The sequence below is a fragment of the Scyliorhinus torazame genome, chromosome 6, assembly GCF_047496885.1.
Source record: "Scyliorhinus torazame isolate Kashiwa2021f chromosome 6, sScyTor2.1, whole genome shotgun sequence".
Classification (NCBI taxonomy): Eukaryota; Metazoa; Chordata; class Chondrichthyes; order Carcharhiniformes; family Scyliorhinidae; genus Scyliorhinus; species Scyliorhinus torazame.
Window position 1 is genome coordinate 285047599 of NC_092712.1, and position 26606 is coordinate 285074204.

At 50.9% G+C, this 26606-nt stretch overlaps 1 protein-coding gene across 7 annotated transcripts in view; it reads left to right on the plus strand.

The window, feature by feature from the left end:
• LOC140425471 (catenin delta-2-like) overlaps positions 1–26606 on the plus strand; it is a 1686689-nt gene that overhangs the window by 944054 nt on the left and 716029 nt on the right. Inside the window, exon 1 of one of the 7 annotated variants that reach the window (XM_072509783.1) lies at positions 20514–21113. The exons of the other annotated variants lie outside the window; for them this stretch is intronic. Coding sequence (XP_072365884.1) covers positions 21099–21113 — 15 coding nt within the window. The 5' untranslated portion in view covers positions 20514–21098. Of the gene's footprint in view, positions 1–20513; positions 21114–26606 lie in introns of those variants that run through there. 7 annotated transcript variants of the gene reach the window in all.

Genomic DNA, 26606 nt, shown 5'->3' on the forward strand with positions numbered 1-26606 from the left:
CAGTTCCGGGTTTCCAGTACACTTTGTCCTACAGTTTCTGCTTCTGCCCACCATAGGTATTGTAACGGATGAGATGGAAAATTTGACAGACCAGCAAAAGGTCCATTGACTTGGGGTTGGAATTTGTCATGGGAGCAGAATATCCTGCACTTTGAAGAGGTGCTTACTGATGTCACCCCTGAACAGTATTACAATCCCAGACCAGACCCCAACATTGGCTAGGACACTGGATTGAAGCCACAATATTTTAGTTTATTTTAAGACTGGAAATAATGATTCGCTCCAGGAATGATTGCATGAAAAAATAGGGCTTTCGTATTTCTAAAACAAAATTTTCTTATGAATACAATATTAAACATTTTAATTTCACAACCCAAAAAGAACAGCTTACGTTTTGGTGTAAGTGAGACTACTCTTAGTCCCAGCTATATCAATTGCTCTTGGCTGATGCTGCTGGGACTACAGAGCTGCTGGCCAATCAAATCGGCTCTCTTAAACTGGGACTTCCTTCCTAGAAAAGAGCTGATATTTTGCATTAAAGCAAGTAACACTGCACTGAACGTTAAATTATTGTAGGGTAGCTATCTAGATCCTGGGCAATCCCCTCATTCTGATTTTTTTATCCTGCGGACAGAAACCCCAGTGCCCTGTAAAACCCAGCCCAATGTCTAATGCCCAGCAATGTCCGGCTCCTCAGCAATGTGTGACTCCCCAAGCATGTTCAATCCTTCCGCCATGTCTGGTTCACCAGTTCTGTCTGTGACACCCTGCAATCTCCGATTCACCTGTGATGTCCAACTCTCCCGCAAAGTCCTACCCATGCCTTGTTATCATAGATAGAATTTACAGTGCAGAAGGAGGCCATTCGGCCCATCGAGTCTGCACCGGCTCTTAGAAAGAGCACCCTACCCAAGGTCAATACCTCCACCCTATCGCCATAACACAGTAACCCCACCCAACACTAAGGGCAATTTTGGACACTAAGGGCAATTTATCATGGCCAATCCACCTAACCTGTACATCTTTGGACTGTGGGAGGAAACCGGAGCACCCGGAGGAAACCCACGCACACATGGGGAGGATGTGCAGACTCCGCACAGACAGTGACCCAAGCCGGAATCGAACCTAGTACCCAGGAGCTGTGAAGCAATTGTGCTATCCACAATGCTACCGTTATGAACCAGCTGCCCCAGTGATATCCAAAGCCCCCCCACGCATGATGTCCGATCCCCCACCACGTACTTTCTCTACCATGTCTGTTGTCCTGCAATATAATAATAATTGTTTATTGTCACACGTAGGCTTCAATGAAGTTACTGTGAAAAGCCCATAGTCGCCACATTCCGGCGCCTGTTCGGGGAGGTCGGTACAGGAATTGAACCCGCGCTGCTGGCCTGTTTCTGCATTACAAGCCAGCTGTTTAGTCCACTGTGCTAAACCAGCCTCTATCTACCGCACCCCCCCCCCTTCACCCACAGTGTCTGACCCATGCCTCGCAATGCCCAATCCCCCCACAATTTACAATTCTCCGCAACGCCTAACTTCCCCATGTCCAGCTCACTCGTGAAGACTGATTCCGCCCCGGCAATATCCGATAGCCCTGTGACGTTCGACCTACAACCAGTGATCTCTGACTCCCCCACAAATGCCTGACAAGATCCTACCTCGCAATGTCCGATTCCTCCATCATGATGCCTAACCCAGTGGTGTGAAGCCAGACCTCTCTTACATCCTCACCCCTGCTGCTTTCCCACAAGCTGTCAGCCACCAAACCTGTCAGAGTTTTGAAAGGCCTCCTGCAGTTAATTTCTAACGGACGCCCAGGAAACCGGAGTAAATATCGAGGCCAATGTTTCCATGAGTGAGTGTTCAAATCTATGGAACAGGCTGTTTAGAGAGACGGTGGAAGCAGTTGGTATTGATTCATTCAAATGCAAATAGATAAATTCCTTTTAGGAAAATAATATCCTGGAACAGATTATATGAGAAATATGAGACGTGATGAGTTGTGTGTCGTGCGCCAGAGAGGAACAGTGATTTTGGATCCATCGTTTCCAAAGCTCTGCATCACGGCGGGGTTTCCTGACCGCAGGTCTGTGTCTTTTGTAAGTTAATTGATAGAGATTGATTACCATGATTAGTCAATAACTTCATTGTCATTGTATCATGAGACTACCAGAATGGTAGATAACCAACTAGATGGGACCTGGACTTTTGTTGTCCAGAAATTCCCAATTTTCTTTTTCCCGAGGTCCTTCGGGATCCAGACTCTGTGAGGGGCTTAAGGGGGGGGCAGTGATACAGTGACCCCCATGTGCTGCTCACCCTCATTTATACCTGTCATTTGGTGCCATTCTCCATCCGACTTTGCAACGCAATATACAGCACGCTTTCCAAAGCATGCAAACACAGGAGGGAGTGGGCAAAGTGTTAACCCGAAGCCAATTAACCAGGCCCTTGAAAAATCTAATCTCCAAAGGCATCCGAGCTCCAGATGCTGCACCCTTTGCATTTTAAGATGTCTCTGATGGGAGCATGGCCAGATTTCTCTGGCTGTTGGGATTTTCTGTTCCCGCTGATAGTGCACCCACGGCCGCAGGTCTCCCGGCAGCGTGGAGTGGCTTCAATGGGAAATCCATTGACTATTGGCAAGAGTAGAGAATCCTGCCGCCGGCAAATGGTGTGTCGCTGAGAAACACGTGGCTGGGAGAGTGGAGAATCCAGCCCAGGGGCTGTCAGCTAGCCAGAAGGAAATCTTGAACTAACGGGTACCCCCCATAAGTCTGAATGAGAATGGAAGTTCACCAGGTGAACCCTCATGAAATCGCTGACGCACCACCACCAGGCGAACCATGCTTAATGTTTTGACCCTTTCCAAAACAACAGTTCAAGTTAAAATATGTGTAGATTCTTCGATGTAACCATAAATATCTTGGGGTGAATGTTTGCAGCAATATCAGTGCAGTGCAGGAGGAATTGACCAAGCCGATGCAAATGATTGAGGCATTTTAAATGCGTGTTATTGCCTGAGATAACCCATGATTTCTTACGCTGACTCAGGCCCAGCCCACAAAACTGGTCACACCCCAATGAAATTTGCAGGATTGCAATAGGTCGGGAAAGATCTTTGAATTGAGTTTATTTTCTGAGTTGCATAGACACATTTAAAACGTTTTCACCTAAAGTGACGTAACTAGGAAACGGACACATGTGCGCCAGTGAAATAATTCCATGTTTCAGTACAGTGGGCGGGATTCTCTGATCCTGAGGCCACATCCACGACGCGTTGACGTCGTCGTAAACGCCATCGTACCGGGGGCCAGCACGGCACTGGAGCGACTCATTCCAGCTCCAGCTGGCGATACTGGTGTCAAACGGGTGTCACGGGTCTGCGCATGCGCGCTGCGACCGGCGCGAACTCGCGCAAACGCGCTAGGTTCCTTCTCTGCCACCAGCCCCGACGCTACATGGCGTAGAGCTACAGGGGCCCACCGCGGAGTAAAAGAGGCCCCCACCAGGAGAAGCCGGCCCGCCGATCGGTAGGCCCCCGATCGCGGGCCAGGCCATGGTGGAGGCCCCCCCCCGGGGTCGGAACCCCCCTACCCCCCACCTGGCTGCCCCCCGCAAGATGGGCGCAGAGGTCCCACTGGGTAAGATCACATGTGCGGGACTCGGTCTATCTCAGCGTCCACTCGGCCCATCCACTTGGAGAATCAGCACGGCCCCCGAAAGGCTGGTGCCAATGGCGCCGATTCTTCCGTCACCGGAGAATCGGCAGACCGTCGTTGGGGCGGCGTCGCGTGAATCACGCTCGGCCGGGCGATTCTCAGACCCGGCCCCGGGTCAAAGAATCCCGCCCAGTGTTTTTTAAAGTTATTTTCAGTGATTTTAAATCAGCTTACTCTTGGACACCCTTCTTAATGTTTATTTGTGATGAAAAAAACATTTTTCGGTGTAAGAATGAAAATGCAACATATTTTAATGGAATGAGAAAGGAAAGAAACAATCATGTACCATTGCACCGCATTGCACTGGTCCAAGTACTTCAATGTTGTAATTATGATCATTAGTTATACCAGAAAATTGGACGGTCTTATCTAGTTCAATTTCAGCCACATTTTGGATACAAGTTTCCAATTGTGCCAAAAAGGAAACTCTACTCCCTGTGTGTAATTTAGTTTGTCATTCAGAATCTCAACAATTTGAGGTCCTTTGCTCGTCTCCTGTGCTGTAACATGAAGGTGTACTCTGCTGCGAGTATAAGGACAGCTGTACTTTTTTAGTGTGTTTCTGTGAGAGGCTTCAGATGTCTGCCTCCAGAGGCAGCAGCATAGCATGGTCACTGATGCGCAATCAATTACACTCAAGACAAAGTGATTTCATAACTGAAGGCTTTAATCTACTAGAACCTTATCCCCAGCAGCTTTGATACAGAAAGTGAAGGCTGCTGGGATGGCACCATCTCTTATACCCTGCCTTCAGGGCGGAGCTACATAATACAGCCAATGGTAGACTCCTGGGTCTAACCAATGGTCATCAGCCTCTCAGGTACCGCAATACCTGGTTCTACCACATTCACCCCCTGTTAAAAAAAGAGCCCGGCGGGGGTGGTGGCCAGCGTTAATAGTCGTCTTTAGCATGGTATGACCAGGTATGGAGGTACCGTGATGTCGAGGATATATACAAAGTGTTCATAGTGTAGCAATCAGTCGATCGGGTGGCCTGGTCATCCTCCTGGAGCGTCTGGGCTTCGGTGGTGATTCTGATGAGGATCCCGGCGGTTGCGACTCCGGGGGTGTGGTGTCGTCCTCCCTGGCAGCTTCGTCACCCCTAGGCGGCGCTGTAGGGGCAAAAGGTTGACAGGGAGGGGGGGCGCCTGTAGGAGGCATCGGTGGGTGGTCGGGCCTAGGCAGGAGCGGCGTGAGTACTGACCCTCCAGTGAGGTGCTGTGGGGGAGGGGGCAATGGTTCGTGGGGTTCCGGCGAGCGCCAGGTCCCGAAGGGAGACTGTGTCTTGCTGGCCGTCAGGGAACGCCGCGTAGGCGTACTGGGGATTAGCGTGCAGCAGGTGGACCCTCTCGACGAACGGGTCCGACGTGTGCGCCCGCACGTGCTTCCGAAGCAGGATGGGTCCGGGTGTCGCGAGCCAGGTTGGGAGCGAGGTCCCTGAGGTGGACTTCCTGGGGAAAACAAGGAGACGTTCATGAGGTGTCTGATTTGTGGTTGTACAGAGCAGCGACCGGATGGTGTGGAGGGCCATCGGGAGGACCTATTGCCAGCGGGAGACCGGGAGGTTCCTGGACCGTAGGACCAGTAGAACGGTCCTCCAGACCGTTCCGTTCTCCCTCTCTACCTGCCCGTTTCCCCGGGGGTTGTAACTCGTCCTGCTCGAGGTGATGCCCCTGCTGAGCAGGAATTGATGCAGTTCGTCGCTCATAAAGGAGGATCCCCTATCACTGTGTATGTATGCGGGAAAACCGAACAGTGTAAAGATGCCCTGGAGGCCTTGATGACGGTGGTTGTGATCATGTCTGGGCAGGGGATGGCGAATGGGAACCGAGAGTACTTGTCAATCACGTTCAGGAAATACGTGTTGCGGTCGGTGGAGGGGAGGGGGCCTTTGAAATCCATGCTGAGGCGTTCAAAGGGACGGGAAGCCTTTATCAGGTGCGCCCTCTCTGGCCGGTAGAAGTGCGGTTTGCACTCCTCGCAGATTTGGCAGTCCCTGGTGACTGTCCTGAACTCCTCGATGGAGTAGGGCAGGTTGCGGGTCTTGACAAAATGGGAAAAAACGAGTGACCCCGGGTGGCAGAGGTCCTCGTAGAGGGATCGGAGGTGGTCCACTTGTGCAGTGGCACAAGTGCCGTGGGACAGGGCATCAGGAGGCTTGTTTAGCTTCCCCGGATGGTACAAGATCTCGCAGTTGAAGGTGGAGAGTTCTATCCTCCATCGCAAGATCTTGTCGTTTTTAATCTTGCCCCGCTGTGCATTATCAAACATGAAGGCAACCAAGGAGTGAATCTCCTGCCCGCCAGGTAATGCCTCCAATGTCTCACAGCTTCAACTATGGCTTGAGCCTCTTTTTCGACCGAGGAATGGCGAATTTCGGATGCATGAAGAGTACGGGAGAAGAAAGCCACGGGCCTGCCCGCTTGGTTGAGGGTGGCGGCCAGAGCTACGTCGGACGCATCGCTCTCGACCTGGAAGGGGAGGGACTCGTCGATGGCGCGCATCGCGGCCTTCGCAATGTCTGCTTTGATGCGGCTGAAGGCCTGGCGGGCCTCCGCCGACAGGAGGAAGGCTGAGGACTGGATCAGGGATCGGGCTTTGTCTGCGTAATTGGGGACCCACTGTGCATAATAGCTGAAGAACCCGAGGCAGCGCTTCAGGGCCTTGGGGCAGTGAGGGAGGGGGAACTCCATAAGGGGGCGCATGCGCTCAGGGTCGGGGCCTATGACTCCACTTCGCACTACGTAGCCTAGAATGGCTAGGCGGTCGGTGCTAAACACGCATTTATCCTTATTGTATGTCAGATTAAGGATTTTCGCGGTCTGGAGGAATTTGCGGAGGTTGGTGTCGTGGTCCTGCTGGTCATGGCCGCAGATGGTGACGTTATCCAGATACAGGAATGTTGCGCGTAAGCCGTACCGGTCAACCATTCGGTCCATCTCTCGCTGGAAGACCGAGATCCCATTAGTGACACCAAAGGGGACTCTTAAAAATTGATAGAGCCGCCCATCTGCTTCGAAGCCAGTGTACTTGCGGTCACTAGTGCGGAGGGGTAGCTGGTGGTAGGCGGACTTGAGATCCACCGTGGAGAAAACCTTGTATTGTGCGATCCTGTTTCCCAGGTCGGCTATATGGGGGAGAGTGTACGCATCCATCTGTGTAAACCTGTTGATGGTCTGGCTGTAGTCTATGACCATCCTATGCTTCTCCTCGGTCTTTACCACCACTACTTGAGCTCTCCAGGGACTGTTGCTCGCTTCGATGACCCCTTCCCCCAGCAGCCTTTGGACCTCTGACCTGTTGACGGTCCGGTCCTGGGCACTGTACCATCTGCTCCTGGTGGCGACGGGTTTGCAATCTGGGGTGAAGTTCGCAAACAGGGAAGGCGGGTCGACCTTAAGGGTCGCGAGGCCTCAGACAGTAAGGGGAGGTATAGGGCCGCCGAATTTAAAAGTCATGCTTTACAAATGGCATTGGAAGTCCAGCCCCAGGAGGGTAGCCGCGCAGAGGTGCGGCAGGACGTACAGGCGGAAATTGTTGAATTTCCTACCTTGGACAGTGAGGTTCGCTAGGCAGAACCCCTGTATCTCCACCGAGTGTGACCCGGAGGCCAGGGAGATCCTTTGATTTACAGGGTGGGTTACACGTGAACAGTGCCTTACCGTGTCAGGGTGAACAAAGCTTTCCATGCTCCCAGAGTCAATCAGGCACGACATCTCGTGGCCGTTGATGAGGACCGTCGTTGTAGCCGTTGCGAGTGTCCGGGCCCAATTTGGTCCAGTGTCACCGAGGCCAGATGAAGCAATTGCGAATTCTGGTCGGGCAGCGTGTAGCCGGCCGTGCTGGGGGCCTGGGGCCCCATCCAAGATGGCGTCACCCATGGGTCGCACATGGTGTCCGGGGATGAACAAGATGGCGGCGGCGATGGACAAAATGGCGGCATCCCACCCGTCCAGCGTGGAGTCCGGGGGGGCAAGATGGCCATGCCCATGGGTCGCACGTGGCACTAGGATATGGGAGTGGCGGTGAGCGCTGGCCGGTCGGGACCTGAAGGGGGGCTGCCGCGGTGGACCATAGTCGCTGGAGACCACGGCCACGGCGCGTGCCTGGCAGACCCCCACAAAGTGGTCCTTCTTGCCGCACCCTTTGCAGGCGGCGGTGCGGGCCGGGCAGCGCGGGCGGGGATGGTTCGCCTGCCCGCAGAAGAAACAGCGGGGCCCAGCGGCGTTAGCGGGCCGTCTTGCCACGCAAGCCAGGGGGAAGGTCTGAGGGGCTGCCGCTGTGGGGTGCCACGCAGCCCAGGGGGCCGCCGCACGATCGGGTGCAAAGGACAGCGCGTTTTTGTAGGCAACGTCCATGGACCCTGCCAGGACCCGTGCCTCTCTAAGTCCCAGAGTGTCCCTTTCTAGGAGTCTTCGGCGGATATCGGGGGAGTTCATACCTGCAACGAAAGCATCCCTGATTAAAAGTTCTGTGTGCTCGCTCCCCGAAACTTGCAGGCAGCCACAGTTTCGGCCCAGCACCAGTAGCGCCTGGTAGAAATCTTCCAACGTTTCCTCGGGGCTTTGCCGCCTAGTCGCAAGCAGGTGATGAGCGTAGACCTGGTTTATAGGGCGGATATAATGTCCTTCTAGCAGTTCGACAGCAGCAGCATAGTTCTCCGCCTCCTCGATAAGGGGATAGATCCCAGGGCTGACCCGGGAGCGCAGGAGATGCATCTTCTGTCCTTCCGTCGGGGTGCCGACAGCCGTGTCGAGGTAGCCCTTAAAGCACGCTAGCCAGTGTTTAAAAATAGCAGCAGAGTTCTCCGCGTGGGGGCTGACCTGGAGGCACTCCGGTTTGATTCGGAGATCCATCCTTCCAACTTAAGTTGTAGTAGATTAAATTGATGCGCAATCAAGATGAAGTGATTTCATAACTGAAGGCTTTAATCTACTAGAACTCTTTCCCCAGCAGCTTTGATACAGAAAGTGAAGGCTGCTGGGACGGCACCATCTCTTATACCACGCCTTCAAGGCAGAGCTACGTAATACAGCCAATGGTAGACTCCTGGGTCTAACCAATGGTCATCAGCCTCTCAGGTACCGCAATACCTGGTACTACCACAGTCACATGGCTACAGAATGCCTGAGGTGTCAATCCGACTGGTTACATTTCAAGCCCAACATCCCCACTTTCTTATAGACCTAAATATACAAACATCCCCTTTTTCATAACAACACATTTGCATGCATGAACTTTTTTACTCACTCAGTAATTTACATTTCTTTCGAGTTTTCTTTGTTCTTTTTCTCCTTAGCCACAAATTTCATTTGCAGCCTGTATGTGCTTTACTTTTGTCCTTGGTTTCAGCAGCTTTTTGAAGATTTGTACTTTTCTGTGTTCCAGGGTTCTCAGCATCTTCTTTGAATAATTTCCACGGTTCAAATATGTAATTTTTACCACTCTCTGACACCATGTTGCCAGTGTAAGGCCATCTGTACTTATTTTATGTGATTCTGAGAGACTTTTATCGAACCAATCCTAAGATGTCTGCCTCCAGGACCATCCTCATGACATGGTCACATGACTACAGAATGACTGAGGTGTCAAACAGACTGGTTACATTTCAAACCCAATCAGGGTTTTATCATCTGTCTCACTGATCAACTATTCCATTAGGTGGGCATTTATTTGAGAATACTGCACACACTTCTGATCTCCATTTCATTAGAAGAACATAGAGTCCCTGGAGAAGCTGTAAATCAGATTTAGAAGATGCAATATCATAATTGAGAGGTTATCCGTAACAGGAAAGACTTAAGAGGCTGTGGTTCTTTATACTGGAAAGGAAAATGTTGAGGCATAAGCTGATACAGATCTTAGAAATTGTAAAGAGGTTTGATCGGATAGATGTAGAGAGAGTGTTTCTACTTCTGGCAGAGTCAACTACCACAGCTCATAAATATAAAAAGTCACCATTAAATCAAATGGAGAATTCATGGAGATGGAAATGGAAACGCCTTTACTTGGAGAGCACTTTGAATGTGGGAATTGCTAGTACATGCAATACTCGAGTTGAAAAGCATAGATACATTTAAGGGGAAGCTAGATAAATACATAAGGGAAGTAGGAATTAAAAGAAAAGCTGACCCAGCAAGATGAAGTTGGGTGAAAGGAGGTTCATATGGAGCATCAATGCTGGCAAAGGTCACCTTTTCGTTTTGATAAATTTAGAGTCCCCAATTAATTTTTCTAATTAAGGGACTGTCATGATATTCAAGTGAACATCACAGCACATAAACACATACATAATGATAGACAGAGCAATGGACTAATTAGCACACATAACACGACAGCCAATCACAGACAAGAGCATACACAGTACAAAACAAGAAACACAACACTTCCTGGGCAGTCCATTAGGAGACGGCACAGGGCAAGGACCTCAAAGCCAGACACTCACACAGTCACCACGTGCTGAGTACCAAGTTTGTTATATAAATAGTTTAAAGGAATAAAACTGCGTTGTACCAATCGCAACCGTGTTGGTTCGTCTGTATCTCAGAGCACCCAACACTTCATGGTACCAGAAGTGAAGCAAACCCTACCCACAAATCTGCCATCCTGCACCATGGACACTGTCAACACACCGCAGCCGTTGCAAGTCGCTGGGAACCTTGGCATAAATTGGACGCTGTTCAAGCAGTGCTTCGAACTCTTTATGGAAGACAACGAAAAACAAGGCGCCTCAGACAAAAGGAAGATCGCCATCCTCCACACCACCGCAGGTCAGCACGCCATCCATGTATCCAACTCCCTGGTGTTCGCGGAAGGCGAGGACAAATCTAAACATGACACGGTCCTCCTCAAGCTCAACCAACACTTCAACGTTGAGGTCAACGAGAGCTTTGAGAGGTAGGTCTTCCAGCAGCGCCGGCAAGGTAATGATGAGCTCTTTCAGTCCTTCCTGACGCATCTCCGCATACTCGCGCAGTCCTGCGATTACGACACCACCTCAGAGTCCATGATCCGGGTCCAGATCATTTTTGGGGTTGCCTCCGGCAGCCTACGCCAGCAGCTTCTAAAAATAAAAGGCCTGACCTTAGCATCTGCAGTTGAAGCCTGTGTCCTGCACGAGAACGCGACTAGCCGCTATGCCCAATTTCAGGCGACCGAATCGGCGCGGAGGGGGTCCTACGCGACTGGATCAGCGAGCCAGGTGCCCCACGAGGCCGAGCGGGTCCAGGCGATCGAGTTTCTCCCGGCCTGCGGCCCGGATGAGGGCGGCCATTTTGTGCGCTTTTCGAGGCCTCCCGCGCTTGTGCGTGCCAAAACCTACGGCAACACTGAGGGACGTGATGTGCAGGCGTGCTCGACGCAAGACTGAACTGCGCGTGCGCAGTGGCGTAACGAACGCCATGACGTCACGATGTGCGGCAACTGTGGAGCTGCACATTTAAAAGGGCAATGTCCCGCAAAAACCCGACTGCCTACGCTGTGGCAAGGTGGGCCACTACACTGCCAACTGTCAAGCGGCTCAACCTGTTGATCTTCCGTATCTCCGACAACCTCGCAGGAACGTGCAGACCATTCAGCCTCCACATTACGACATCCAAACCGATGACACAGATGACCAAGACGCCTTCCGGGTTGCAGTCATTGATGGGAACCGGGTCAACACAATCAATTCGGGTGATGAATGGTGTGCCACCCTGACGGTCAACCGATCGCTGATCACTTTCCGCCTGGACACTGGCGCCTCCGCCAACCTCATAGCATGGTCCGCCTTCTACGCCATGAAGGTCAGACCACCAATCCGGCCGTCCCGGTGCAGAATGGTCGACTACAACGGGAATGTTATCCCGGCCATGGGATCCTGCCAGCTCCAGGTGACACACAACACACACACGGCCACACTCTCGTTCGAGATAGTCGGCTCATCGAAGGACTCCCTGCTGGGCGCACAGGCATGCAAGGCTCTCCACCTCGTGCAACGAGTCCACTCTCTCTCTCCAGGTGGGACATCTGACTTCCCGGATGCAGAGTTGAACGCACAGCTCCAATCGCTCCTCGCCCACAACCAGGAGGCATTCGAGGGCATGGGAACACTGCCATTCACCTACCGAATTCGCCTCAAACCGAACGCCATCCCGTTTATTCACGCACCTCGCAGGGTTCCTGCGCCACTTAAAGACCGCCTCAAGCAGCAGCTGCAGGATCTCCAGGACCAAGGGGTACTATCCAGGGTCACGGAGCCCACGCCGTGGGTCAGCTCCATGGTGTGTGTCAAGAAGCCCTCCGGCGAGCTCCGCATCTGTATTGACCCTAAAGACCTCAATAATAATATCATGAGGGAACATTATCCCATACCCAAACAGGAGGAGATCACCAGTGAAATGGCCCAGGCGAAAATATTTACGAAACTGGATGCTTCTAAGGGGTTTGGGCAGATCTACCTCGATCCCTCCAGCCGAAAGCTGTGCACTTTCAACACCCCTTTCGGCAGGTTCTGCTACAACTGGATGCCATTTGGCATCATCTCGGCATCCGAGGTCTTTCATAGGATCATGGAGCAGATGATGGAAGGCATCAAAGCGCGTATATGTGGATGACGTCATCATCTGGTCCACCACACCACAGGTGCACATCGTCTTCAACGTGTTTTTGCCCGCATACGGGAAAATGGCCTGCGCCTCAACCGAGCCAAGTGTTCCTTTGGCCAGACCGACTTGAAGTTCCTGGGGGACCATATCTCCCGGTCAGGGATCCGTCCGGATGCAGACAAGGTGAGCACCATCACAGCCATGCCACAGCCGGCCGACAAGAAAGCAGTGCTACGCTTCCTTGGCATGGTCAACTTGCTGGGGAAGTTCATTCCCAACCTTGCCTCCCACATGACGGCTCTGCGCCACCTCGTCAAAACGTCCACAGAGTTCCAGTGGCAACACACACACCAGCTGGAATGGGAGGAGCTCAAACTCAAACTCACCACTGCACCGGTATTGGCGTTCTTTGACACGTCTCGTGCCACCAAAATCTCGACTGCTGCCAGCCAATCCGGCATTGGAGCAGTGCTCCTGCAGCGGGATGACACGGCATCATGGGCCCCAGTTGCTTATGCATCGCGAGCCATGACCCCCACAGAGCAGCGCTGTGCGCAGATCGAGAAGGAGTGCCTGGGCTTGCTAACCGGTTTAGACAAGTTCCATGATTATGTATATGGTCTTCCCCAGTTCACTGTCGAAACTGACCACCGCCCCCTGGTCAGCATAATAAACAAGGACCTGAACGAGATGACCCCTCGCCTCCAGCGCATCCTACTTAAACTCAGGAGGTACGACTTCCAACTGGTCTACACTCCAGGGAAGGAACTCATCGTTGCGGATGCCCTATCCAGAGCAGTGAGCACCACGCCAGATGCGGAGGGGTTCGTATGTCAGGTCGAGGCACAGGTGGGTTTCACAGCGGCAAATGTGCCAGCTGACGACTCCAGTCTGGCCCTTATTCGCCGAGAGACTGCGGCCGACCCCCTTCTACAGCGTGTGATGCGCCACATGATGGGAGGGTGGCTCAAAGGGCAGTGCCCGCAGTTCTACAATGTCCGAGACGACCTGGCCGTCATTGATGGCGTCCTTCTGAAGCTGGACCGGATTGTGATTCTGCACAGCATGCACAAGCTGGTTCTCGACCAACTACACGAAGGCCACTTGGGGGTCGAGAAGTGCAGACGGAGGGCCCGAGAGGCGGTATACTGGCCGGGCATCAGTGACGATATTGCCAGCATGGTGCTCAACTGTACAACCTGCCAAAGGTTTCAGCCGGCGCAACCTCCTGAAACGCTTCTGCCCCATGAGTTGGTGACGTCCCCCTGGGCGAAGGTGGGTGTGGACCTGTTTCACGTGATCGGCAGGGACTATGTCATCATAGTTGACTACTTCTCCAACTACCCAGAAGTCATCAGGGCCTGCAAAAACACCTTTGCTCGCCACGGCATTCCGATGTGTCATGTCGGACAATGGGCCCTGTTTCGCCAGCTAGGAATGGTCATTGTTTGCTGCCTCGTACAGCTTCACACACGTGACGTCCAGCCCTCTGCACCCCCAGTCAAATGGAAAGGCGGAGAAGGGTGTTCACATTGCCAAGCGGCTCCTCTGCAAGGCTGCTGCTGCCGGGTTGGACTTCTGCCTCGCCCTGCTGGCCTATCGCTCGGCCCCACTAGCCACTGGTCTCTCACCAGCACAGCTGCTGATGGGTCGCGCCCTCAGGACCACTGTACCTTCCATCCTGGCACCAACAATAGACCATGCTCCGGTACTGCAAAGGATGCAACTGCAGCGCGGTCGCCAGAAGAGGTCATATGACACACGGGCAACTGATCTTCCCGCCCTGGCCCCTGGAGGCGACGTCCGCATCCACCTACCAGAAGGTGGCTGGTCAGCACCTGCCGAAGTTCTCCGACGCGTGGCTCCCCGCCCGTTCCTGGTATGCATGCCTGATGGATCCGTGCGTAGGCGCAATCGCCGGGCTCTTCGCCTACTTCCACACTCGCAACGAGACCTTACACTGACGGCGTGTCCTCCTGTGGTTCCTGATAGTGACTTCGGGGAGCTGCCTGCTACCATGCCCCTTCCGTCGCCACCCGTGGCCAGGCCCACACCTCAGCCGGTGGTTCCCGACCCACCCTTGAGGCGGTCAACCCGAACTCGTCGCCCACCTACTAGACTGGACTTATGAGACTGTTTACATGTTGAACTCATGCAACCACTGTTTTAACATGTTTATGTTCTTATCGTTACAGGCATTCATTTTATCGTTCCACATTTCCACATTTTTTTTTTTTGTTATGGTACAACCTCGTTAGTATGTCGCACCCGACATCGCCCTTTGTATATAGTTAAGCCCCATGTACATGCTGTAAATATTACGCACACACACATTTAGCTGCACTCAGTACACATTTCTATTTATAACCACGTAGGCACATTATCTTGTAAAAAAGGGGGGATGTCATGATATTCAAGTGAACATCACAGCACATACACACATACGTAATGATAGACAGAGCAACGGACCAATTAGCACACATAACGCGACAGCCAATCACAGACAAGAGCATACACAGTACAAAACAAGAAACACAACATTTCCTGGGCAGTCCATCAGGAGACGGCACAGGGCAAGGACCTCAAAGCCAGACACTCACACAGTCACCACGTGCTGAGTCCCAAGTGTGTTATATAAATAGTTTAAAGGAATAAAACTGCGTTGTACCAATCGCAACCGTGTTGGTTCGTCTGTATCTCAGAGCACCCAACACTTCAGGGACAATTCAGTGTGGCCACTCCACCTAACTTGCATATCTTTGGGTTGTGGGGTCAAGACCACGCAGACACGGGTAGAATGTGCAAACTCCACACGGACAGTGACCCGGGTCAGGAATCGAACCCGGGTCCTCAGTGTCATAGGCAGTAGTGCTTACCACTGCACCATCGTGCCGCCCCCCCAAAATTCACTTTTAAAATTCTCACCCTTTTGTTAAAATTCCTCCCTGGCCTTCCCTTTTCTATCACTGAAGCATGCTCTAGCCCAGCAGCTTGCTGAGGTCTATGCTCACCGCCATTTTGATCACTCTACCAATGGTGGCTATTCTTTCAGCTGCCTTTGAACAACGAACAAAGAGAACAATGAACAATACAGAACAGGAACAGGCCCTTCGGCCCTCCAGGCCTGTACCGGTTATGATACCACCCTTGGCCAAAACCCTCAGCACTTCCGAGTGCCATATCCCTCTATACCCATCCTATATATGTATTTGTTAAGATGCGTTTTGAATGCCGCTAATGTATCTGCTTCCACAACCTCCCCTGGCAACGCGTTCCAGGCACTCACCACCCCCTGTGTAAAAACCAGCCTCGCATATCTCCTCTAAACTTTGCCCCACGGACCCTAAACCTATGCCCCCTGGTGACTGACCCCTCCACCCTGGGAAAAAGTGTTTGCCCATCCACTCCATCTAAGCCCCTCATAATCTTGAAGACCTCTATCAGGTCACCCCTCAACCTCCATCATTCTAATGAAAACAATCCAAGCCTATTCAGCCTCTCCACATAACTAACACCCTCCAGACCAGGCAACATCCTGGTAAACCTCCTCTGCACCCTCTCCGAAGCCTCCACATCCTTCTGGTAAGTGTGGTGACCAGAATTGTGTGCAATATTCCAAGTGTGGCCTTACCAAGGTTCTATACAACTGTAGCATGACTTGCCAGTATTTATACTCAGTGCCCCGTCCAATGAAGGTAAGCATTCCGTATGCATTCTTGACTACCTTGTCCACTTGTGTTGCCACTTTCAAAGATCTGTGGACCTGCATGCCCAGATCTCGACGCTCTGGCCAAGCGGGCTATTTTGATGCTGTAAATTATAGATGAACCACCGAGTATCTGGAGCACACTGACCATAAAGGCCCTTCGACCTGCACTGACTTAGCTGATCATCGGGGTATGGATTCTACAACTGGACTCAGCGTCCATGTGTTAAAGAAAGAAAAATTGGCTGCTCCTGATGTTGCTCCAGTTACCTCTCCTGGAGATGTTCATGCAACGGTGTTGGGAAGACATGGGCCAAGATTTTCAGCCTCCCCTTTCTCGGCGGCAGGAAGCGGCCCACCGTTAGATAGCAACGAGATCTTCTGGTCCCACCGCTGTCAGCTGTCAGTGGGATTTCCTATTGAATCCACCCCATGTAGGCGGGAAACCACCGGCAGGTGTGAGCCGTTGCCGGGACCAGAAGATTCCTCCCGGCATGAGCAGTTGGAAATCTTGCTCAAGATTAGATTCAACAGCAATTTCCTCCTCTCCAGTACTCACTCAGAAGAATCACCCATGAATATGGCCAATCAGTGAAGATAGCAGAAAGTCCCAGCCAAATAAGGGACTTATATACCCTCATGTAAGCAAATGAAGGAAATTAATTGACCAAACAGAAATTTATTGAGTAAAATTAAAGATGTGGGGCGGAATTCTCCGCCGCCCAACTCCGAAATTGTGGCTGGCGCCGGGGCGGGGAATCCAGTTCGACGCCGTAATCGGGACCGGCACCGGGTCAGTGATTCTCTGGCCACTGAAAATCGGCTTCACCGCTGAGTACGCCGCGCCGCAGGTGGGCCATTGCCAGAGGCCCGCCCAGCGATCCTCCACTCCTGACCAGCCGAGTTCCCGACGGCGTGGAACTAACCACCTATTGCCGGTCGGGATGCTCGCCTTCCTGGTCGGGGGCGGGCGGATCGGAGACTGGGGGGGCCTTAAAGGAGGCCGGGGATTTAGAGTGTGGGGGTTGAGGCTCGGGCGCGCGGCCGAACGGGAGATCCCTTTCTTCAGTCTGGCTCTGCAGTCTGAGTCCGCCATGGAGTACGGCGCGGCCGCGGGAGGCCGCCGGTGTGCACATGCGCAGCCACTGACCCGGACGTGCGAGGGTCTATATCTGCAGGAAAAGCTACGAGATTCACTCCGGGTCCTTGCTAGCCCCCTGCAGGGCATGGAATTTGTTTAACTTTTTTGCAGCAATTTCAGGAGTAAAACCCCACCGTTTATACGCCGGCTTGGGGACTGCGGCCTGCCGGCCACATTTTGGCCCCGACCCACTGCCGGGATTGTCCGTTCCGCCAGCCGGTCAATGGAGTCCCATTGTGGGGCAACCCCACGCCGTCGGGAGACCCCCGGGCGCCGGCAAAACGGAGAATCCTGCCCCGAGTCTCCAGAATGGAGAATTCAGCCCGTGACCTCACAGGAAAAAGTATCAAAAAATAACTTACATTTGTACCTTCCATGATGTAAAGACACATTACTGCCGGTTAAGTACTTATAAAATGTATTCAATGGCGGCAAGCAGCAGCCAATGTACCTGCAGTCCATCTTTGTTCATCCATAAAGAAGCCTCCACATTCCAATCATTACAACACCCAATAATACTTTACCTGATTCCAGGTTTTTTGCCTCAGGTACTTCAAATGGCCATCAATTCCATATGGGAAAAGAAACTTCTTGTCATCATTCTCAAATTAGCCTTTTACTGAATTAGACCTGTGCCCTCCAGTCCTACTGTTGCAGATTAGATTGAAGTTTCATTACCAGCTACTCTGTGTCTACATTTTATTATTACATCTGGCTCTATAAGGTCGCCTCACAGTTCCCTCATTTCAAAGCTGAAACTGGTTTCTCCAGTCTTTCCTCCTATCTCAGAAGTCGTGACCAGCCCCCAAATCTAATGTGTCCTGAGTGATCAGCATTGGAGACAGTGCTCAGGTTCTATGTGTGACCAGAACACAGTGCAGTTTGAGGATTACTTTTGACTTCACATCTATGCTCGCTGACCTCCTCCGAATACACCAAAGGTTCCATTTTAAAATTTACATCCCTGTGTTCACATCCCTCCATGCACTTCCCTTCTCCATCTCAGTAACCCCTCTAGTCCTACAGTTTTAGATACATAGATACATAGACGTTACAATGCAGAAGGAGGCCATTCGGCCCATCGAGTCTGCACCGGCTCTTGGAAAGAACACCCTACCCACGCCCACACCTTCACCCGATCCCCATAACCCCATAACCCTGTAACCCCACCCAACACGAAGGGCAATTTTGGACACTAAGGGCAATTTAGCATGGCCAATTCACCTAACCTGCACATCTTTGGACTGTGGGAGGAAACCGGAGCACCCGGAGGAAACCCACGCACACACGGGGAGAACGTGCAGACTCCGCACAGACAGTGACCCAAGCCGGAATTGAACCTGAGACCCTGGAGCTGTGAAGCTATCGTGCTAACCACTATGCTACCGTGCTGCCCAATTTTTCTGGGGACGACGCTTCTCAAATTCTGACCTCTTGAGCACCACTAGTTTTTGTTATTCACTAGTCGCAGCAGTGCCTACAGCTGTCAAAGCCTTAAGCTCTGGTTTGCCCTGCATAAATGCCTCATGTCTGTCACCCCTCCCTCCTCCTTGAAGATTCTCCTTAAAACCTATATTTTCAACAGATTTTGGATCACGTGTCTATGTCTCGTTTTCAGTTGTTGTCTGATAATTGTGATGAAAGAAGGATTTTTAAATATATATTGTATTATGTGTCTGTTGCAGTTATTTAAAGAACTTAGGTTAAGGTATCCAGTTTATGGGCGGGATATAGCGGCCCCATTGCGCCCAACTTGTTGTTCGGTCGAGGCCATTGAATATCGAGAAAGGCCTCTCGCGAGATTTGCAATGCTCGAAATGCGTGATCCAGCTCTGCATATTTAAATGAGCCATTAGACTCAATTAATATGCATTTGCGGGACCCTCCTGGAGTCTGGGGCCTAATGCCCGTGCCTGGGAGACCTCGCCAGTAGTACAGGTTTCCTCTAATGTAGACTAGTGGTAATGGCACCTGGGGGGGTGGTCGCCCAGGCCATTAGAGACCCCTGGATGGTCGGGATAGGGCGGGCTGGAACTCTGGCACTCCCTATAGTACCTGTGCCTTTTTGCTCTGCCAGTCTTGCACTGGCGGCAATGCCAAGGTGCCCAGGTTGGCACAGCCAGGGATCGGGTGGCCTTACCAGGTGGAGGAAGGGTGAGGGGGCGTTCCCAGGGGCTTCCCTGATGTTGATGGGTTGGTCCCATTGGTGTGGTCCAGAGATTTGGGCGCCATTTCAAAATGGCGTCCTGATCTCCCCTTGCACTTCGGTGCTTACTCGTCGGAGCTCCTTCAAGGAAAAAATGAAGCTGAGTGCGGCCTTGGGGGGTGGGATGGGGGTTTGGTGAGGGGGGGGGGGGGGGGTGGGGTGGTGGTGTTGTGGGGGAGGGAGTGGGGCCCGAAATAGCAAGAGAGTTCTATTAGCGCCGGGACCGATACCGCTGATACCACCAGAACGGATTCTGATATGTTTTCAGTTAGATCGCGCCGCCTGTTTACCATTCAAATGTATCTTTGTAAACTTCTCTGATAAGGAACCTACATGACTGTAACTTAGAGGATGACTTGTCAGGGATGAGTGCAGAGAAAGTAAAGAGTACAGATTTCACCAAACTATTGTGCAGCCAAGAGCCTTTGGAACATAGGGACAGGAGTAGGCCATTCAGCCCCTTGAATCTATTCTGCCATCCCTGGCCGATCTGAATCTTTCTTTATCCGCCTTTGTTTCAGACCCTGATCTAATAAGAACATAATGATCTGAGTCTTAAAAATGTCCGTTGATTCTCGGCACCCGTAGCATTTGGGGAAAAGAATTCAACATTTCCACTACATCTTGTGTGAAAAGGTGCTGCCTAATACCACTGCTGACTGACCCAGCTCCGATTTTGAAGATAGCAGCCCCTTGCTCGCGGTTCTGCCCGAAGAAGAAGAAATAGTTCCTCTTTGTCCACCCTGTCAATCCCTCAATCAGATCAGGTCACTCCTCAACCTTCAAAACACAAAAGAATACAACCCAATCTGTCCTCATTGTTTAACTCTTGTGCCCCAGTATCATTCTAGCGAATAATAAAAAGAGAAGCTTATCTGTGTTGTGTTTATGTTTTCTATTTGTGTGTGTATTCCAGCACAATACACTTTCTGATGGAATATTGAGAGCAGATTCATTAGTAATGTTCAAAAGGAATGAGATGTATCCTGATAAAATAAATATTTTCAGGTCTATATATTAAGAAAAGGAGAGTTGGGATTGTTTTATTTCTTTCAGACAGCTGGCATAAAAACAATGGGCAGAATGGCCCCCTTCTGTGTTGTCTGATTCTATATAAATCTGTCCGCATACAGGCTGATCATCTTGGGGGAGAAGATGGTGCTTACTATGTGAGGAAGGCTAGATAAGAGTGTTCGCAAGGGAGCCAGTCCCTTTTTCAACCAATTAATTGTGACTTAACAGAACGTTTGAAATATAGTTTTAATATCCGCTCCTCCCCGAACAATCCTTTACGCTGCTCTGAATAAAAACTCAACGCTACTTCCGGACTGCAGATTTCAAACCCTATCCTAGCCGATCGTGCTATCTCTGCAAAGCATCTTAATTTTCATCACACTGCTGTCTCTTAACGGTGGAATGCTGATTGCCTCTGGAATGAAAAAGGAAGGGTGCTGATTGGAAAATTGCAGGATTTGGCCTTCACGGCTACCGAGGAGGCCTTTTGTGGTGAAATGTTGCATAAATAATGCCAACAAGGGTCGAAATTCAGCGGTTGCCATGGAGACCTTTGTGCCTGGGTGAACTCCATTCTAGTATGCCTGGAAGACGGCGAGTACTCAGGCTGCGAGCATTGGATGAGACGTTTACTAATGAGTGGCAAAAGTTGTTTGCTCGTTGGAAGGAATGTTAACTTGGAGGGGATTAGAGTATTTTGCTTTGCTGTTTACATAGCATGGTCCATATTCAGGTACTTGAGTTGAAATTTTATCTGTTTATAGCGTAATGAGGTAATGCCGACTTTTCTTTCAGCAGGTCTGGTAAGGTGCTTTGTCTTCCAATCCATCTGGTTTTCTGTCTGAGACAGGGACGGTGGAGAAATTAGATCTGCTTGCCTTGCAGTTGTACAAAGTATTTAGCCCGCTATCAGTTATTTTGTCCGTCTGCTCAAGTGCAGGAGACTTTTTTTTTCTCTGACCGACATGCCGAAGTATAACAGCTTGTGTTGATTCTTTTTTGCACGGTGTAGACCCATTCAACCTGAAGAAAATCTCCCAAGCACGTAAACCCCACTGGGGTGCCTCAAATGAACAGCATCGAGAGTGTTGGCGGCAGAGTTAGTGTCCGTTTTCGTTCCCTGCTACTTTCAAAACTTCAGGTTGCTGTTAAAGGCTTTCCGTTTATGTTGTCTGACATGCGAGACATTTATAATACATTAGAAATTAAGCTGAAGGTGACGCTTTTGAAAGAAATGAAAAATACCTGGAAGAGGTCAGCAGAAAAGAAGTTGCGGTTTTTCAACGGTAGGGCAGGCACGCGCTTGCAGAGTTATGTAATGATGAATCCATTCCACGGAAGAATGTAGTCTCCACATAAAGAGGAATAAAAATAATTAACTCTGCCCCCCTTTCCCTCATCAGCCCAGCTCTGTTATTCCTGCCTTGTTTTTTTTCCGCTGTTATACATTGTATTGTTGCAGTGATGTAGTTTCCCTCGGGTGGTGCGAGAATTTTGGTTTCCTGAAAGCTGGATTGAGTTCTCAATTGAGTCATTTTTTTCTATCAATGTCTAAGCTGATTTTATAGGATGTGCAGGGTTCAGGTTAGCGCTCCAGACAAGCACCTGATCCGAAATGGAAGTTATCTCATTAAAAAGATTTTGATCAAGCTGAAGGTTCAGAGGTTAATTTCAACGGACTGCTGAAGCCTCAGAGCTTCATAGTGTCTCCGCACCAGGACAAAACAGTTGACTGTACCAAAGGATTTCAGGGTTTGGGGTGGGGGGGAGAAGGGGGGCCATGAGATCCAGAATGGGAAGGTGGTGTGCACGCCAGAATAAAAAGCAACCCCGAAACTACATTTTCAGTTTTGAGCCCCCAACAATATAAACCAATATAAAGCCCCCTAGGCTTTCAACATTTGACTACTGATATCAGTGCTGTTGCATTATTCAGCATGTACTTTTGGCCCTTACTGCCTTACTTCGTCAAAGTGTTCTCACCGGATCTCTTCCTCTCCCCGCGTTTCCTGAAGTTGTGAATTAATTTGCTACTCAGTATCCTTGCCTAAGATGGATATTGTACATGACCCTTAAAGGAAGGGAGAAAGACTTGGGGCAGGCATTTCCGGTCCCGCCTGCTGCAGGAATTGTCATGGGCAGGGCGGAAAATTTGACGGACAAGCAAAAGGCCCCATTGACTTCAGGCGGGAATTTCTGGCCTCCTGGTGGACAGAAGCGGAAAACCGCACCCTTTCATTTATATAGTGCTTTACATGACCACCAGATGTTTCTAAAGTACTGTACAGGCAGCCAATGAAAAGCTTTTGTTGTAATGTCAGCTGCATGGGCAGAGGATTGGTTAACTAACAGAAAGCAGAGAGTGGGGATAAATGGGTGTTTCTCTGGTTGGCAACCTGTAACTAGTGGGGTCCCTCAAGGATCAGTGTTGGGCCCGCAGTTGTTCACAATTTACATAGACGATTTGGAGTTGGGGACCAAGTGCAATGTGGCAAAGTTTGCAGACGACACTAAGATGAGTGGTAAAGCAAAAAGTGCAGAGGATACCGGAAGTCTGCAGAAGGATTTGGATAGGTTAGGTGAATGGGCTAGGGTCTGGCAGATGGAATTCAATGTTGCCAAGTGTGAGGCTATCCATTTTGGGAGGAATAACAGCAGAATGGATTATTATTTAAACGGTAAGATGTTAAAACATGCTGCTGTGCAGAGGGACTTGGGTGTGCTGGTGCACGAGTCGCAAAAGTTAGTGTGCAGGTGCAACAGGTGATTAAGAAGGCTAATCGAGTTTTGTCTTTCATTGTAGAGGGATGGAGTTCAAGACTAGTGAGGTTATGCTGCAATTGTATAAGGTGTTGGTGAGGCCGCATCTGGAGTATTGTGTTCAGTTTTGGTCTCCTTACCTGAGAAAGGACATATTGGCACTGGAGGGAGTGCAGAGGAGATTCACTAGGTTGATCCCAGAGTTGAGAGGATTAGATTATGACGAGAGGTTGAGTAGACTTGGGACTGTACTCATTGGAGTTTAGAAGGATGCGGGGGGATTTTATTGAGACATATAAAATTATGAAGGGAATAGATAGGATAGATGCGGGCAGGTTGTTTCCACTGGTCGGGGAAAGCAGAACTAGGGGGCATAGCCTCAAAATAAGGGGAGGTAGATTTAGGACGGAGTGTAGGAGGAACTTCTTCACCCAAAGGGTTGTGAATCTCTGGAATTCCTTGCCCAGTGAAGCAGTTGAGGCTCCTTCTTTAAACGTTTTTAAGAAAAAGATAGATGCCTTTCTAAAGAATAAAGGGATTCGGGGATATGGTGTACGGGCCGGAGAGTGGAGCTGAGTCCACAAAGATCAGCCATGATCTCATTAAATGGCGGAGCTGGCTCGAGGGTCCAGATGGCCTACTCCTGTCCCTAGTTCTTATGTTCTTATGATCTTATGCACTTGTGACGTGCTGATCCAATGGCTCTTTGGGGGGGCGGGGGGTGGGGGGGGATGGTAAGTATTGAAGGCCTTGTGGGTTCTCCTGCCAGCCACCAACAAGATCCCACTGGGCATCTGTCAGTCTTTGGCCTCAGCATCTGCTGCCGGGAAAATCCAGGTGGTGCCCCCAATCTGCCCATAATTATGTATGTAATGTTGCAAATTAGCTTCAAGACGCTAGAAGGCGGATAGACCTTGCAACTCCCACGCCGTCTCTGGCATGATTGGCTGGAGCCAGGAACCCAATGGCTTACTGACCCATGCCACCCTGTCCTACCTTCCTCCCAATCCCACCTTCAAGTTCGCCATCCCAGGATCTAGTGGATTCCGCCCATTAAAGAATGGGTAACCAATATCTTGGTCAAAGAATTAGATTTTAGGATGTGTCGTGAAGGAAAAGGGAGCAAGGAATAGAAGCAGAGAGGTTTAATAAGGCAATTCCAGAGCTTAGGGTTGAGGCAGTTGAAGGCATAGCTGTCGGTGCTGGGGTGAAGGAACTGAAGGACACACAAGAAATATGATTAGAAGAATGCATAGGTTTTAGAGGGTTACAAATCTGAAGGAGATTATAAAGATAGGGTGGGATGAGCACACAGATGGCTTTAAAGTTGAGTAAAGCGCGTAAGGTGGAGTTTTTTGAATTGATAACAAAGATTCTCCCCCATGTAGAACCTTTCCTTTATGTTGCTAAAAAGCCCAGCAGGGCAGAGTACAAAGCTCGGTTTCATTAAATGCCGGAACTTGGCATTGGGGTGGGAACCTCATGGGTGAGGGTTCAATTCTTGAGCTCTGCTGTTCTCGGGCTAACTGCCTTAGACATGCCAATTTGATTCTGGCAGAATTGGACCTATGCCTGCAGGTCCTTCATCAGCCCATTGCTTTGATAGACAAACTCTGAGGCTGAAAGAAAATGCCCTCTGGGATCTATTGAAGGTGGCGGAGCCTGAGAGTGTTGGCGATGATTCAACGTCAATCTGCTTCAATTGCACTGCTGGTTACTTTTCTATGTTTGAATTTAAGAAAAGAAGAAAAGATTGAGTGCAATGCTTCCCAAAACTGTCGAACGTTTTTGTGCAAAATGTCAGTTGTCGTCATTCATTGTGGAGAGAAAACAAAATGAGACGTGTAACGTAACAACGACTTGATTCCTATTGCTCCTTTAATGTAGTGAAATGTCACAGGTGGCTTTATGGGTGTGTAATCGGGCAAAAACTGAAACTCAGCCAAGGAAGAATATGTGACCAATAACGTGGTCAAAGAGATAGGTTTTAATGAGGGTCGTAAAGGAGGTAAGAGTGGTGCAGAATTTAAGGAGGGAATTCCATCAGTTTGAGCCTAGACTACTGAAGGTATAGCCACCAATGGAAGTGGGGAATGCATATGAGACCAGAGTTGGAGGAGCGCAGAGTTCTCAGATGTCTATTGGCTGGAGGTGTTAGAGTGAGAGACTTCATGTGTACTTGGGAAACAATAAGATCAGTGCATTGGTGCGATTGAACACATTATGAGGGATTCCTGGGTACTCGGGTCAGCCAGATCGTTTGCTTGATCATGGAGGAGGGAATTGGCGCACAAATGTAGAACTTCGGGTTGTTCTGCATGAAGATGCATGGAACCCTCAGTCCTCCTGTTCTGATTGCTCAGGCCTTGCTATCTTGTCCAGACGGGGTGTGTTGTTTGGTCAGAATTGCCTATGGACACCAATGTCTTGTACTTTTGTAGTTCCTTTCCCAGTACCACAATGGAGCTGGTGCCACCCAGAAGATATCACACTTCTTGCGAGCACTGCCTGGCCTATCACATGGGAATCACCGTGAGGTTAGCCACTCTCTCATGGCTGCTAACTATGACACATGGTGGACATCATGATCAAGGCGGACTCCTCTATTCAGAGTGCATGAATTTGCAATGCCTCAGCGAATTAACCAAATGGCCACTTACCTGCTGCTGCAGGTTCAGATACCGAGTTACAAAGGGAGATTTCTAAAGCTGTGCCTCACTCCTCTGCGGAACATCCCTGTAAGTGCCCTCCTTCCTCCGGGATGAAGAGTGCACAGTGTTACGGCACCCTGGGCTAGTGCCTGGTCAATTCCAGCCCCACTTGACCCAGAGCCGCACCACAATTGAAATTAACAAATTAATTCTAAGAAAATACACAAAGTCTTTGGTCTCTGGCTGCCCAATAATTACAGACACCAGGGGCGGGATTCTCCGACCCCACGCCGGGTCAGAGAATCGCCGGGGCCTGGCGTGGATCCCGCCCCCGCCGTGTCCCGAAGTCTCCGCCGCCAGAGATTCGGCGGGGGCGGGAATCGCGCCGGTTCGCGGGGGCGGGAATCGTGCCGGTCGGTGGGCCCACCCCTGCCGATTCTCCGGCCCCCGATGGGCCAAAGTCCTGCTGCTGGAATGCCTGTTCAGCCAGCGTGGATTAAACCACCTTTTGAACGGCGGGACAAGGCAGCGTGGGCAGGCTCCGGGGTCCTGGGGGGGGGGGGGGGGGGGGGATCTGGCCCGGGGGGTGCCCCCACGGTGGCCTGGCCCGCGACCGGGGCCCACCGATCCGCGGGCGGGCCTGTGCCGTGGGGCACTCTTTTTCTTCTGCCTTCGCCGTGGTCTTCACAATGGCAGAGGCGGAAGAGACCCCCTCCCCTGCGCATGTGCGGGGATGACGTCAGCAGCCGCTGACGCTCCCGCGCATGCGCCAACCCGCGTCGCCCGGCGAAGACCTTTCGGCCCCGGCTGGGGTG